Source organism: Triticum aestivum, chromosome 6A (assembly GCF_018294505.1).
Source record: "Triticum aestivum cultivar Chinese Spring chromosome 6A, IWGSC CS RefSeq v2.1, whole genome shotgun sequence".
Classification (NCBI taxonomy): Eukaryota; Viridiplantae; Streptophyta; class Magnoliopsida; order Poales; family Poaceae; genus Triticum; species Triticum aestivum.
The window spans coordinates 411,637,062-411,652,879 of record NC_057809.1 but is presented as its reverse complement, the minus strand read 5'-3'; the positions used below and the strand labels follow the sequence as shown (position 1 = coordinate 411,652,879).

General features: G+C 47.7%; 1 protein-coding gene across 1 annotated transcript; it reads left to right on the top strand.

Annotated features, from left to right (window-relative positions):
- Positions 1-7,585: 7,585 nt before the first annotated feature.
- Positions 7,586-13,488, top strand: LOC123127685 (serine carboxypeptidase-like 34). The gene is made up of 8 exons (XM_044547471.1): positions 7,586-7,916; positions 11,629-11,736; positions 11,836-11,931; positions 12,019-12,111; positions 12,210-12,298; positions 12,404-12,697; positions 12,800-13,029; positions 13,115-13,488. The coding sequence occupies exons 1-8, from the start codon at positions 7,646-7,648 to the stop codon at positions 13,371-13,373; spliced, it is 1,440 nt and encodes a 479-aa protein (XP_044403406.1). The 5' UTR covers positions 7,586-7,645; the 3' UTR covers positions 13,374-13,488.
- The last annotated feature ends 2,330 nt before the right edge of the window (positions 13,489-15,818 follow it).

Here is a 15,818-nt window from a genome sequence, read left to right as displayed (position 1 = left end):
TCTAATTATTCCATACACTCATTCAGGTCTGAACCAGCCATGCCTTTATTATCAATTCCTTTACCTTGTATGTGTACATCATCCATGTCTATGCCATCCTTGCATGCATCCTCATTATCCTTATCATTCATGCACATACCATCCATTCCTTTGGGGTCCATGCCTTTTTCTTTGTTGCCTCTATGACCCATGTCCTTGTCGTCCTTGCCTGTATCACCCAGGTTTTTGCCATCGTTGCCTTTATCATCCATGCCGTTATGCTGCCAGCGGAAACAGATAGTCAATGTTACGGATGGATAGCATACGTTACCGAAATTATGCACTACTTTGCTTAAATAATTGATTTAATTTTTCATATCGGATTCATGTTCAGCGGGATAGTTGATGCAGCGGTGAGGAGAGGTGTTGATATCCTTTGCGTCCAAGAAACCAAATGGAGAGGACAGAAGGCGAAGGAGGTGGAGGATACCGGCTTCAAGCTATTGTACACGGGGACGGCTGCAAACAGAAATGGCGTAGGCATCTTGATCAACAAGAGCCTCAAGTATGGAGTGGTAGACGTCAAGAGACGTGGGGATCGGATTATCCTGGTCAAGCTGGTAGTTGAGGACTTGGTTCTCAATGTTATCAGCGCGTATGCCCCGCAAGTAGGCCACAATGAGAACACCAAGAGGGAGTTCTGGGAAGGCCTGGAAGACATGGTTAGGAGTGTACCGATTGGTGAGAAGCTCTTCATAGGAGGAGACCTCAATGGCCACGTGGGTACATCTAACACAGGTTTTGAAGGGGCGCATGGGGGCTTTGGCTATGGCATCAGGAATCAAGAAGGAGACGATGTCTTAAGCTTTGCTCTAGCCTACAACATGATTGTAGCCAACACCCTCTTTAGAAAGAGAGAATCACATCTGGTGACTTTTAGTAGTGGCCAACACTCTAGCCAGATTGATTTCATCCTCTCGAGAAGGGAACATAGGCGTGCGTGCCTAGACTGTAAGGTGATACCTGGAGAGAGTGTTGTACCCCAGCATAAGCTGGTGGTTGCTGACTTCCGCTTTCGGATTCGTGTCCAGCGGGATAAGCGGGCTAAAGTCGCTAGAACGAAGTGGTGGAAGCTCAAGGGGGAGGTAGCTCAGGCGTTCAAGGAGAGGGTCATTAAGGAGGGCCCTTGGGAGGAAGGAGGGGATGCGGACAATGTGTGGATGAAGATGGCGACTTGCATTCGTAAGGTGGCCTCAGAGGAGTTTGGAGTGTCCAGGGGAAGGAGAAGCGAAGATAAGGATACCTGGTGGTGGAATGATGATGTCCAGAAGGCGATTAAAGAGAAGAAAGATTGCTTTAGACGCCTATACCTGGATAGGAGTGCACACAACATAGAGAAGTACAAGATGGCGAAGAAGGCCGCAAAGCGAGCTGTTGGTGAAGCAAGGGGTCGGGCGTATGAGGACCTCTACCAACGGTTAGGCACGAAGGAAGGCGAAAGGGACATCTATAAGATGGCCAAGATCCGAGAGAGGAAGACGAGGGATATTGGCCAAGTCAAATGCATCAAGGACGGAGCAGGCCAACTCTTGGTGAAGGACGAGGAGATTAAGCATAGATGGCGGGAGTACTTCGACAAGCTGTTCAATGGGGAGAATGAAAGCTCTACCATTGAACTGGACGACTCTTTTGATGAGACCAGCATGCGTTTTGTGCGTCGAATCCAGGAGTCTGAGGTCAAGGAGGCTTTAAAAAGGATGAAGGGAGGCAAGGCGATGGGCCCGGATTGTATCCCCATTGAGGTGTGGAAAGGTCTCGGGGACATAGCGATAGTATGGCTAACCAGGCTTTTCAATCTCATTTTTCGGGCAAACAAGATGCCAGAAGAATGGAGACGGAGTATATTAGTACCAATCTTCAAGAACAAGGGGGATGTTCAGAGTTGTACTAATTACCGTGGAATTAAGCTGATGAGCCATAAAATGAAGCTATGGGAGAGAGTCATTGAGCACCGCTTAAGAAGAATGACAAGCGTGACCAAAAACCAGTTTGGTTTCATGCCTGGGAGGTCGACCATGGAAGCCATTTTCTTGGTACGACAGCTTATGGAGAGATATAGGGAGCAAAAGAAGGACTTGCATATGGTGTTCATTGACTTGGAGAAGGCCTATGATAAGATACCGCGGAATGTCATGTGGTGGGCCTTGGAGGAACACAAAGTCCCAGCAAAGTACATTACCCTCATCAAGGACATGTACGATAATGTTGTGACAAGTGTTCGAACAAGTGATGTCGACACTGATGACTTCCCGATTAAGATAGGACTGCATCAGGGGTCAGCTTTGAGCCCTTATCTTTTTGCATTGGTGATGGATGAGGTCACAAGGGATATACAAGGAGATATCCCATGGTGTATGCTCTTTGCGGATGATGTGGTGCTAGTTGACGATAGTCGGGCGGGGGTAAATAGGAAGTTAGAGTTATGGAGACAAACCTTGGAATCGAAAGGGTTTAGGCTTAGTAGGACTAAAACCGAGTACATGATGTGCGGTTTTAGTACTACTAGGTGTGAGGAGGAGGAGGTTAGCCTTGATGGTCAGGTGGTACCTCGGAAGGACACCTTTCGGTATTTGGGGTCAATGCTGCAGGAGGATGGGGGTATTGATGAAGATGTGAACCATCGGATCAAAGCCGGATGGATGAAGTGGCGCCAAGCTTCTGGCATTCTCTGTGACAAGAGAGTGCCACAAAAGCTAAAAGGCAAGTTCTACAGGACGGCGGTTCGACCCGCAATGTTGTATGGCGCTGAGTGTTGGCCGACTAAAAGGCGACATGTTCAACAGTTAGGTGTGGCGGAGATGCGTATGTTGAGATGGATGTGTGGCCACACGAGGAAGGATCGAGTCCGGAATGATGATATACGAGATAGAGTTGGGGTAGCACCAATTGAAGAGAAGCTTGTCCAACATCGTCTGAGATGGTTTGGGCATATCCAGCGCAGGCCTCCAGAAGCTCCAGTGCATAGCGGATGGCTAAAGCGTGCGGAGAATGTCAAGAGAGGGCGGGGTAGACCGAATTTGACATGGGAGGAGTCAGTTAAGAGAGACCTGAAGGATTGGGGTATCACCAAAGAGCTAGCTATGGACAGGGGTGCATGGAAGCTTGCTATCCATGTGCCAGAGCCATGAGTTGGTTGCGAGATCTTATGGGTTTCACCTCTAGCCTACCCCAACTTGCTTGGGACTAAAGGCTTTGTTGTTGTTGTTGTTGTTGTTTCATATCGGATTCATGTACCTAACTCAGTCCTTCAAAAGCTGTAAGTAAATATGCCCTGACTAAATCCAGAAATTTGTAATTGATTGTACTAGCTCTAAATGATGATCTCCTAACTGAATCCAAAGTCCACGAGTCCTTCAAATGCCTTGATAGATCCACCCTGATAGATCAATTGTCTCCAAACTCCATTCAAAAATATCCTAACTAAATCCAAATTATCTCCTAACAAAATCCAAAAGTATGTCCTAACTAAATCCAAATTATCTCCTAACTAAATTCAAAATAAGTCCAAACTCCATACAAAATAATTATCTCCTAACTAAATCCAAAATATCTCGAAACTCAATTCAAAAGTATCTCCTAAGTAAATCCAAAATAACTTTCTTTGAATCCAAATCTGCTGACAACTTTCTCATGCCACATAATCCTAACTAAGTCCGTCAATATGTCATAGCTACATCCGACTTACACTTCCTTTCAATCGTAATCTCATCACAACTTTCTGAAAAGATAAACCCTAATCCTCAGATGACATATCCTAAACCCTAACCAAATCTGACCGAAATCTCCTCACAACTTTCTGAAACGATAAACCCTAAACCTCACATGACATATCCTAAACCCGAATCAAATCCGACCCCTATTGGTTCTATATGCAGAAGGGACCAGAAAAGATTTGAGATGGCTAGGCACTTACAGCGAAGATCCGGCGTGAACAAGTTGATGCACGTCGATGAGGATGATGTGGCCTCTCGAGTCAGGGAAGGTGGCGTCCGCTCGGGGAAGGATCTGGCGCCGCGACCCGACTGGGGTGACTTGCGATGGAGGGAGTGAGGGGGAGTAGGAGCGGGAGGGGTAGACACGGCGAGTGCGATCGGCGGCGATCGAGGCCACCGGAGGCGATCGGCGGCGATCGAGGGCGCCCGAGGTTAGGGCTCGAGAGGAGGAGAGAGGACGAACCGCTCGAACCGAAATTCAAAAGAGTACACATGATGATGGGACCTCTATAATGAAGTGCTTTATTAATGCAATTAATTTAATCGAAAAATTTAGGACGATAATACCCCTGGACCAAATTGGGCAGATTAAAGGTTAAAAAAATTAGGTCGAAAATACCCTTGGACTTAAAAAGACCCAATTATTCTCATACGTTAGATCGGCCATATAATACATGTGCTCTGGTGTATTATAATGCACCATAAAATCTCCCTAGTTCAAACCGTGGAAGAGGAGACACGAGTGTGGGCTAGAGCCGAAGCCAAAGAGCTTAATATGCAAGTTCCTCAGACATAGCGTTACTCGTGTTGAGGAGGCCACGTCGACTTGTGTATGTGGCCTAGCGAGTTGCCATCTTGTTTTGCTCATGCACTCGTAGCCACGTCGACTTGTGTATATGGCCTAGCGAGTCGCCTCCTATAACTGCTCCACTCTCACGAAAAAATAGTTGCCCTGCTATTGAGGACCAACTTTTGCTATATCTTTTTTTACAAAAATGATCAAATCTATTATAAAGATTGACCGAAAGTACAATACACCTTAAACATAATAAAAAAATACATCGAGATCCATGGACCACTGAACGACCATTGTCGCCGCCAGAACGAGTTGTCGGCGCGCCTCTGTCACCGTTCCCATACTGGAGCCGACCCGACTTTGTTGATGACAGTCGAAAAGTCTTCGTGCACATGCCCCTAAAGATCAGCGCCCAGAGCCGCAGTCATTCCCGTTGGATCCTTGAATAGATCCGAAGAACCTGACACCAAATATCGCCTTTGCATGCACACTGTGAGAAACACCAACCTCGCCGCCCCGAGGAGCTGGTAGAAATCTATGCCGGAGCTCCGTCTGATCCGTCCCAATGGACGACCTTGAGGAGGATCTAAGCCCGAAAAACTGACTCGAAGAAGAAGCTTCACCATCCGTCCAAACGCTACCCCTACGAGAACTAAAACCCTATCTATCTACTAGCCGGATTCAAGGCACCAGAAATCCCTTCTCGCCACCGGCCGCTGGAGCAGCAGGCGGAGGGGAGGTGAATCCACGGACTCGTCAGCGAAGATCGAGGGGAAGAAGGCTTTCCCTAGTCGCCTTGCGAGAGGGGGAAAAAGCTAGTTCTGTAATGTGAAACATTGCTATTTCAATAGGGGAAAAGGAGATCTGAGGGAGTATTACATAACATTTTAGATCACAATTTACAAAATTCAGGAAAAATTATCACTCATTTTTCAGGAAAACTCTCAATCATGACAGTACAACGAACATCAGGAAAAAAAATAAAAATTACATCCAGACCCATAGACCACCTAGCGACGACTATAAGCACTTAAGCGAGTCGAAAGCGCACCACCGTCATCACCCCTCCCTCGCCAGAGCCGGGAAAACCTTATTGTGGTAGACAGTCGGAAGTCGTCATGCTAAGGCTCCATAACGCCAGTGCACCAGAACAACAACCACTGCCGATAAAGAGCAACGTAGATCAAAAGGATCAAACCTGAAGACATACGGACATAGACAAACGATGAACAGATCCGAGCAAATCCACCAAAGAAAGAACCGCCGAAGATACACCTCCGCACTCCCACCAACGATGCTAGACGCATCATCGGGACGGGGGCTAGACGGGGAGAACCCTATTCCATCTTTAGGGAGCCATCTCCGTCTCGTCTTCCTGAGCGGAATATAAATCCTAACAAAATTTGAAGAAACATCTAAAAACGGAGGCCTTCCACCGGCAACGGCCGGGACCATCGTGCCCCCATGGCCTAAGGCCACCGAAGACGAGACAGACCACGCCGATGGGAGGCGGAGGAACACTAGGCTTTTTTGGAGCCGAGGCGGCTATGTAACATCCAAATTATTTTCATTTGAAGTAAAGCTTGGTAAATATATACCTGTTAAAAATAATTAACAATAACTACAAGTATTAAGTAATATTTAAAGTTTATAATTTAAAAGATTAGATACAATTATCACTCAGTTTAAAGTTAAATTGAGGGAAGATATGACCTTTTCAAGTCATTTACAATATCTAGAAGTTGTAATATTTATATTATAATCTACATTTGTTAGGAACAAATATCACTCGGTTTGAAGTAGCATTTATTAGAATGCCCACAAAAAGAAGTACTCGCATTTAGAATAATCTGTAGATTTATTTGGTGATGTGGTGTTCATGGGCCTTGGCACACATGTGCCTAACAGGTCGCATTGTCCCGTGTCAAACGAGAAGTTACCTTCTTAAATTGGAAGACCCGAGGAGTTTGTTCTTATGATATGTTAATGAATATTAATGAGTAAAATATTGTGTAGTAAATGGAGTAAAAAATATCCTAAATGATAACGCTCACACCTATGGCAAGAAACAATTTTGCCCACACATATTTTAATAGCAACTTTAGTTACTCCCTCCATTTTTATTTAGTCTGAGTATTAGCTTTAGTCAAAGTCAAGCTTTGTAAATTTTGATAAAATTTATAAATAAAATATTAACATATACTCCTACAATAACAAATCAATATTATTAGATTTATTATTGAATATACTTTTACATCATATAGATTTGTTGAAGTAATTGTTTGTATTTTTTTCTATAAACTTGATCAAACTTTACGAAGTTTGACTTCAGTCAACTCTTATATGCAGAGTAAATAAAAACGAAGGGAGTACAAGAAGATGACAACTTTAGTTATGAAGCATGGCAACATTTCTATTTGAATGGCAAGTTTCAGTTTTTTTGAGATTTGTTTTTTTTTTTGGATAGCAACTTTAGTGTTAAAAAAATGTGGACGGTGTTACTACATGCCACACATGTGGCAGTTATTAGAGTCCAAAATTATTGTGTGAGTCTTTCCTCCTCACTATTGTGGCTTGAGGTTTGCCTAGGCGAGTTGTTTGCGTCGTTGTAGTCGTGACGTGTGTTGTGTGTGCCGAAAGCGTTGTATCAACTGTTTCGCTCTTCTTCTATGCTATCGATGAACCTCTCAATGGTGTACCTTTGGAAAAAAAAACTCGTCTGGATACTAGTCAATATTCCCCGCCCATGAAAATCCACCCCTGATAATAACTCCACGGCTGTCGCATTCCAGGAATGGAAGCATCCGTTCGTGCGAGTCACATTTTTCTTTAAAACTACTCGCATTTAGAATAATCTGAATGGCGTCGGATCGAGATATATCATCCTATCCTCACAAGGAATACATCATCCGTGTCGATCAGTACTTATTAGTATCTTAATAAGGCGGCAATTGAATTACCCCATTACTGATAATAATGAGACGACAGCGCGCTCTCGCCATTAATCAGCGAGCTGCCCCTATATATAGCCCGGCCCCGGGAGCTATGCGACGATGCAGCAGCAAGAGCTAGCGCAGTAGAAACAAGAGCAACAGCAATGGCCGCGCATTCCGCTGTCGGCTGCTTCCTCGGCCTGGCCTTCCTGCTCTGCGGCGCCGTCCGTGGCGCGCCGCAGCTCGACGCGGAGGCCGCGCGGCAGCAGGCGGCGGATCGCGTGGGGCGGCTGCCGGGGCAGCCAGCCGTGAAGTTCGCGCAGTACGCCGGGTACGTGACCGTGAACGAGGCGCACGGCCGCGCGCTCTTCTACTGGTTCTTCGAGGCCACCGCCGGCGCCGCCAAGAAGCCGCTCGTGCTCTGGCTCAACGGCGGTACGTACTACGTAACCACCAGTCCACCATTAATAAGCAAGTCCTTGCCATGGCCGGCTCATCGTGCGTGTTTAATACTGCTGCGAGTAGCTGGGAGATCGGGGTATGGATGGGGATAGGGTCGGTTGGGTGGATTGAATTCTGTCGCCACTGATAATTGATTGAGGCGGACGTCTCTTCTTCCTCCTCCTTCCAGATGAACACATTGATTTTAGCGAGCGAAGAATCTTCAAAAATTTAAGTAAGGAAGTGGTTAGTTGGGCTGCGTTGTCCTGCAGACGAGAACATGCTCTGAATATCAACCGAAGGTACATGTATGATGTACTACTACATGCGCTGTGCCCATTTAATAGCGACATTTCAAGTTTTTGAAAAGGCTTTTAATAAAAAATGAAAGGCGCCACATTTTAAGTGATCAGGTTGTTTATTTGATAGTGGAAACATACACAGAGGAAGTTACGCCCTCTGTTTTAGTTTAAAGGAATTTCATAGGAATTCCAGAGGATAGGATTCTTATAGGATTTTTTTTTCTTTAGAGCCATTTGGTTCATAGGAATTGATTTCTATTCCTATATAGGATTGGTTCCTATCCTTCATATTTCATAGAAAAATAAAAAAAAGTCTAGACTCAATGGAAAAAAAAATTGGTGTTAACCAAATGACATCTTGTTTCCTATTCCTACTCATAGAATTTGAGATACATGTCATCTCATTTCCTACAAGATTCATATTCCTATGATAATCCTATCCTATGAATCAAAAGAGGCCTAAGACATTTTGACAGTTTAGTATTTAGGAACATAAGTAGTATAAATTAACCACAAATGCACTCCTGTGCATAGTCACTTTTCACTGTCAAAGGTTTGACCAATTTTGACAAACCCGATATGTGTAAATCAGTGGTGGATGAATTGGACTGTACTGAGCTACTTTTGTAAGCTGCGGTGGAATATTAATTGGTTGGAGAAACGTTAGGGCTCACTCTATAGTACCAAAATGAATGTCCTAGATTAGCACATGGTTGGACATACCCTTTCTGTTGGTCAGGATGCAAATTTCAAACCCTTTTTTTGTACTTCCTCCGTTCTTAAATATAAGTTTTTTTTAGAGATTTCAAATGGACTACAACATACGGATGTATATAGACGTATTTTATAATGTAGATTCACTCATTTTGCTCCGTATGTAGCCCCTTATTGGAATCTCTAAAAAGACTTAGATTTAGGAACAGAGAGAGTAGGTCACATGCATGTGAAAACCGTATAGTAGCAAACACAAAATATTTGAAATTAGGTGATTTAGCCCAACAAGATTAATTACCATACACTATACACGCAACTGCCAAATATGGTCTTCATAATGTTTTAGGGGAAACATGGTCAAACTTCCTAAACTTTGGTCGTTGACACCTACGTACATGATATGAATAGACACATGAAAATGATAGGGATTTTCCCCGCAGAAAAGAAAAGAAAATGACAGGTTTTCATTACTCCCGAAATCATCATTTTGCTCTACTGTAAACTATAATTTACTAGCTATACTCCGTACTAAACTATCTACTACATAAACCTATCTTGCCGGAGCAAAGTTTGAAGCTCCTTTGATGGTTCATATAGATTAGGTCGTGAGCATCTTTTTTTTATTGATTTTTCATATATATAGCAGGCTATTTACATAAGACGGCTATTTACATAAGACGATCTATTTTGATGGTTCATATATATAGCAGGCTATTTACATAAGACGGCTTTGCCTGATCTATTTTGAAGTTTAGTTGATTACTATAGAGAGGGAATAGAAATTAAGTGAGGCGCCCCACAACCCCATTTTTCATTTCCTTTTCGATCCGAAGCTAGCCAATTCTACGGTCAAGCTGCAGCGGAGAAGAAGCCGACGATGGCCACACGCTGTAGTCCGGCCGGGCCGATCGAAGTTGCTGCCCACAAGAGCTATGTGTTGCTGTCATGCACGCTCCTAGGCTCCCACTAGTACTACCATGTGCTGCCGGTGCGTGACCGGCGGGTGTGTATGAATATGATCCATACGGCACAGTAGCTAGCTGCTGGTCCCGTATGCACGTACGTTGGACAAGGACGGCCCGGGGCGGCACGCTAGCTACAGTCCTGGCCTGGTCAACACGGACGGCAGCTTATCTCCGGCAGCAAATTGAGGGGGATCCATGCAGCCAATGGACGGTATCTTGTGGTTGTAGGGCACTTGACGTAAGTTATTCTCGTGGGGGCTAGATAGATAAACCGGGATTTTTTGTACCGAAATCATGTTTTAGTAAATTTCGAAAAATACGAAAGAAACCATGTGTCTAGAGAATGGTTGCAAACTATATACCCCATGTGCGTATAAATTTTGTAAGTTCTTGAAACTTACCCATATGTAACGAATTTCTTGGAGGAAAAAAAATCTATAGACGAGAATTTCTCGGGCTCGATTGACAACATCCTAAGCAAAGTGCCGTAGAGGTGGGCAGCTGTTCTTCGGGCCCTGGCTAGTACGTAGTATTTCACTTTTGCAGCTAGCTTGTGCTTGTGGAGAATGTCTCCCGCGGACGATGGACGCCAGAACTATACAGTATCTAGCTAGCTAGGTGTGGATAAGACGTCAGATTTTTTTTAGAAGTATAACTAAAACAAGGTTCAAATAAGATGGAGCTCCGTTGAGCGCTGGCTTTATCTGTGTTTATTAATAAAAACGCCTTTTATCGAAAAATCTGTGTTTGTTGGGTCGCCGGCCGGGCACTCTCATTGCCAGCCATTCCATTGTTTCGTCCTTGTCCGCACTGCACTTATAGGAAGCCGGCGATTCACTTTTGCGACCCATAGCTTTCAGAATATAAACTTTAACAACCATGCACGCACATTACTATAACGAACCATCGCTATGGGCTTGGGTACGGGCGTGATGTTTGAGTGTGTGTGATTCGATCCAGCTGCTTTAATTGGCTAACGCACGCGCGCCCCGGGCCAGCCGGCCATCCCGATACAGTACAGCGATATGTGCATATATGCCACGCAACGCATCATCAAGTTGGAGCGAAGCATCTCATCCATCATCCATCTTCCACGCATGGAGCCGATCTAGGATAGAAAGGTTGCCGCTCCCTTTTGTTTTGAAATGTATGGAGCCGTACCACACGTAGCCATCAAGCTCGATGGGATCGTGGACAATCTACGAGTAGCTAGCTAGAGGGCATACACATACAGCACGCCGCCAAGAGGAATCGGAAGCAGACGGTTGGCGCGCGCTCTTGGACGAGCAGGAGCAGGGGACCATGCGTCTACGCGCGTGTGAGCTGAGTGTCCGGTGAGTGCAGCGTGCGCCTGCACCACACCGGCTGCGCGCGCCACCGCAACGCAACTTGCAGGAAACGCGCCCACGGAATCGAAGCGGGCAAAGATCTGAACAAGAGCAGGGCAGCATACTGTGTGTATGGCTGTATGCTCGTAGTGCTGTGCCGCACCGGTCGACCGATCCATCACATGCTCCAACGGACAAGACGGCGGGGAGCAGAAAGGCGGGGTCAGGAATGCGAAACATCTTGCCGCCGGTCCATGCCTAGCTAGCTAGCTGGGCGGGCTATGACAAACGGCGGCTGGCGCGCGCGCGCGTGATCATTACTACTCGGGTGTATCATTACTCTTTCTGATAAGTCACGAGCGAGTGACGGAGGGTGCTCCTGTCTGTTGCATCGCAGGGCCGGGCTGTTCGTCCATCGGCTATGGCGAGGCGGAGGAGCTCGGGCCCTTCTTGGTCCAGAAGGGCAAGCCGGAGCTGAAATGGAACCCCTACTCGTGGAACAAAGGCACGTACCGCTGTGTTCCCCCCTGATAACGACAAAATGAAAAGAAAGTGGCAATTCTACTCTGTGGATAAATATGTTCTATCGTGCTGAAAAATGCAGAGGCTAACCTGATGTTCCTGGAGTCCCCGGTGGGAGTCGGCTTCTCCTACACCAACACAAGCTCCGACCTGGGCAAGCTCGGTGACAAGATCACCGGTAAATAACAATCCTCTGAAACTCCCTCCAGGGCAAATAACGGTCCTTAATTTCTGACTGGGTTATATATCATGCCCCCGCATGCAGCTGCCGACGCGTACGTCTTCCTGCTCAACTGGTTCAAGCGGTTCCCGCAGTACAAACACCACGAGTTCTACATCGCCGGGGAGAGCTACGCTGGTACGTGACACAGCATTTCAACGTCTGAGCTTGTGCAGTTCGGTCAGAGCACGCAACTGAAACTTGAGAGAGACTGATGGGGGTGGCGTTCTTGTCAGGGCATTACGTTCCGCAGCTGTCGGAGAAGATCTTCGACGGCAACAAGCACGGGCCCAAGGAGAACCGCATCAACTTCAAGGGCATCATGGTAGCCAACTGACCACACCTTGCTCGTAATTTACGTACGTCCTTGTTAATTACAGCTCGCTGTCTGCTTAATTAATCATGGCGATCGCCGGCGACGATGATGCAGATAGGGAATGCACTGATGGACGACGAGACGGACCAGGCGGGCATGGTCCAGTACGCGTGGGACCACGCCGTGATCTCCGACCGGGTGTACGCCGACGTCAAGGCCCACTGCGACTTCGCCATGGCCAACACCACCGCCGCGTGCGACCAGGCGCTGGAAGAGTACTTCGCCGTCTACCGCCTCATCGACATGTACAGCCTCTACACCCCCGTCTGCACCGACGGCTCCTCCTCCTCGCCGCTCGCCAAGAGGGTCGGCGTCCACGGCGCCGCCCCCAAGATCTTCTCCAAATATGTACTGAACAGACTCTGATCACCACCATCTCCACCCCCTGAAAACGCATCAGCATCTGCCCGCGGTTCGATAATTTGGTTGTTTCTCCGGTGTGCATTGCAGCACGGGTGGTACATGAGGCCCGCAGGCTACGATCCCTGCACGAGCGAATACTCGGAGGTCTACTTCAACCGGCCGGACGTCCAGGCGGCGCTGCACGCCAACGTGACCAAGATCGGCTACAACTGGACGCATTGCAGCGACGTGATCGGCAAGTGGAACGACGCTGTGCCCTCCACCCTCCCCATCATCCGCAAGCTCGTCGCCGGCGGCATCAGGGTCTGGGTTTTCAGGTGAGCCAGCATCTCAATGTGAGCAGGTTCAGTGTTACGAGGGGCAGCTTTGGATTTGAACTGACAATGTCGCTCGACGCAACAGCGGTGACACCGATGGGAGGATCCCGGTGACGTCGACGAGGCTGACCCTGAACAAGCTCGGGCTCAAGACCGTCCAGGAGTGGACGCCGTGGTACGACCGGCTGCAGGTGGGTGGGTGGACGATCACCTACGAGGGCTTGACGTTCGTGACGATTCGCGGAGCCGGGCATGAGGTCCCTATGCACACGCCGAGGCAGGCGCTCAGCCTCTTCAGCCACTTTTTGGGTGATAAGAAGATGCCTCCGACGGCCTTCTCCTAGAGACGAAACATTCCACGTGACAAGGGTCTTCCTCTTCTTTGTTCTCGGCCAATGTTATAGATGTAATTCGATTGGAACAATCGTCAATAAACATGTCATAGCGCTGATTGGTTTCGGGGATCGCAGCATACTGGCCAATCTTGGATCCCAACACACTCAAATGCACGCTTAGGGCATCTCCAACGTTGACCCCCAAATGTTCTTCTGCAACAACCCGTGGATCCCCGGACACGGATGCGGAAGCCAGCCATCCAATGTTACCCGCATACAATTGAAACAAGATTTGAACAAAACGGACAAAATTCATGAAAACCGGCTAGATTTCATATAAACCGGATCAAATTCATTACATTTCAAACATATTTTAACTAAACCTGACTCTAAACCTAATCTGCATGATTGACGATGTTCGCCCGGGCGTGAGCTCCGTGAAATGAAGCTCCAGCTTCGCCTTTGCAGTCTCCAGCTCTGCCTCCGCAGCTTGAGCAGCTAATCGGCCGATGATGAACAGGCCGCCAAGCTTAGCTTCAGCGGGAGGGAAGGAGCGGTGGCCTTCTTGGGACCCGAGTGGCGGCGGCCTACCATGCACTACTCTTACTCGCTGCAGGCGGCGCCCGCGGACGTGCCGACTTCATGGTAGTGGCGGCAGGGCGCAACCGACGATGTCCTCCTCGTCGCCGCTCTTGCTGAACACCTCATCCGCCGCCTCGTCTATCTCTTTGTAGGTGGCCCGTAAATCCGCCTGATACTGGATGTACCGCCAACGGTCACGGTAGATTTCACGGGCGGTGAAGTAGGAGTCGACCAACGCCTCCTGCACGGCTACGTCCATGTTCGACACTATGGTCGTGCCGACGGGGAGTTGCTCCTCCCCGCGCCGGTGCTTGTCGAGGAGGCGGAGGTTGTAGGCCTGGTCGGCCTGCGCCTGTCGGAACTTGGCCTCCCGCTCCTCTAGCACCATGTCGGTGTAGTGGGCACGAGCCTCACCCATGGTGACGCCAGCATGCAACGGCGAGGAGGGTGGCACCGACTCGTCCTCGACTGTGTCCTCCATTAGGATGTTCGCAACGCCGGCCTCCATCTAGCTGCCGGCCTGCCAGCCGATTACAATGTCGGCGATCTCCTTTTTCTGCTCCGGCGAGAGGTTGTTCCAGACGGCATTGGAGTTTGAGGAGGCCATGGAGGGGTGGTGCAGAGAGGAGGAAGGGAGGGGAGGATGATGGATGCAGCTATGGTTGGGCCTATAGTTTATATAGAGGGGGGTGGCAAGGCAACCGGCGATGTGGTTAATGGCAGATGACAGACGGCTCACCGTTTCTCGGCAGCCGCACGCGTGTTTAATGTAGGCAGGCGGACGAATGGGTTGTCATTCAAACGCAGGGAAACCGCATGCACAAGGAAGCGGCGAGGACGGCGCTCGCAGTCGGCGCGCTGTTTCAATGCCTGAGCGTTGTGAGAGGTCGCGTCGCTCTAAGCCAGCATGAATGCGGCACTAGTGCTCTAGAGCGACGCTAACCTTTTCGGGCGGGAACGCGCATGGGTGGCTTTTTTTGGCTAGGTTAGTCAGGCACGGGTGTGGCAACGGTCCTGATGCCTGCAAAGCCCCCCTCACTTTGTATCCAGTTTGTGGAAAAAAACATGTCTGAAGTAATGTGCGGACTGATACATGTCCGCGTTAGATGGCAAAATACATCCAGACTGAGCCGTCCGGATAATTACGGGTGGTTTGAGGGTCCGCGTTGGAGATGCGCTTAGGGCGTGTTTGTTTGCCGCTTTGTAGCTCATACATGCCTTGTGGATGCATATTTGGCCTTTTGCTTGCATGGGGTGCATCGAACTCCTAACCCACATAGTTCTTAAAGCAGCCATGGCCTGATCGAGGACGAATGTTCGAATCGGCCTTTCTCATCAGTGGCGGTTCTGCTCCACCACCTTCACCGCGCTGCAGGTTCCTCCTCCCCATGCCCCACAATCAGTAGTGCTCACCTCCGGTAGCTCGGTGACATTGAGGTGAGGCCCCTCAACTGGAAGAGTTGCAGAGGATGTTGAAGGTTCCTCTCCTCATCTGCACCTAGCCACAGTTGTAACACCCCGGTAGTTAAGCTACAGTAACTTCATTAAATGACCCTAGATTAAAATTCAAGTCAAATTCAAATTCAAATAACAAAGTCCAATTATTATTTCTTCAAATGGTAAATAAAAAATGTTCATTGGGTTGAAAATATTCACTACATAATTGTCTTGCATTAACAACAATTTTGGAGATGTTTAAAATGACCCTAGAAATTATAACAGTGGACCAACAACCAATTAGTTAACCTTTTCAATTTCTAAAAATAGTTAAACAATGTCAAATGCTTTGAAACTTTTTATGCAACACCACAAATTTTGTGCATGAATTATGTGCCAAGTTTTATTTGTAACAAAATTTGTTTTGTTGTCGAA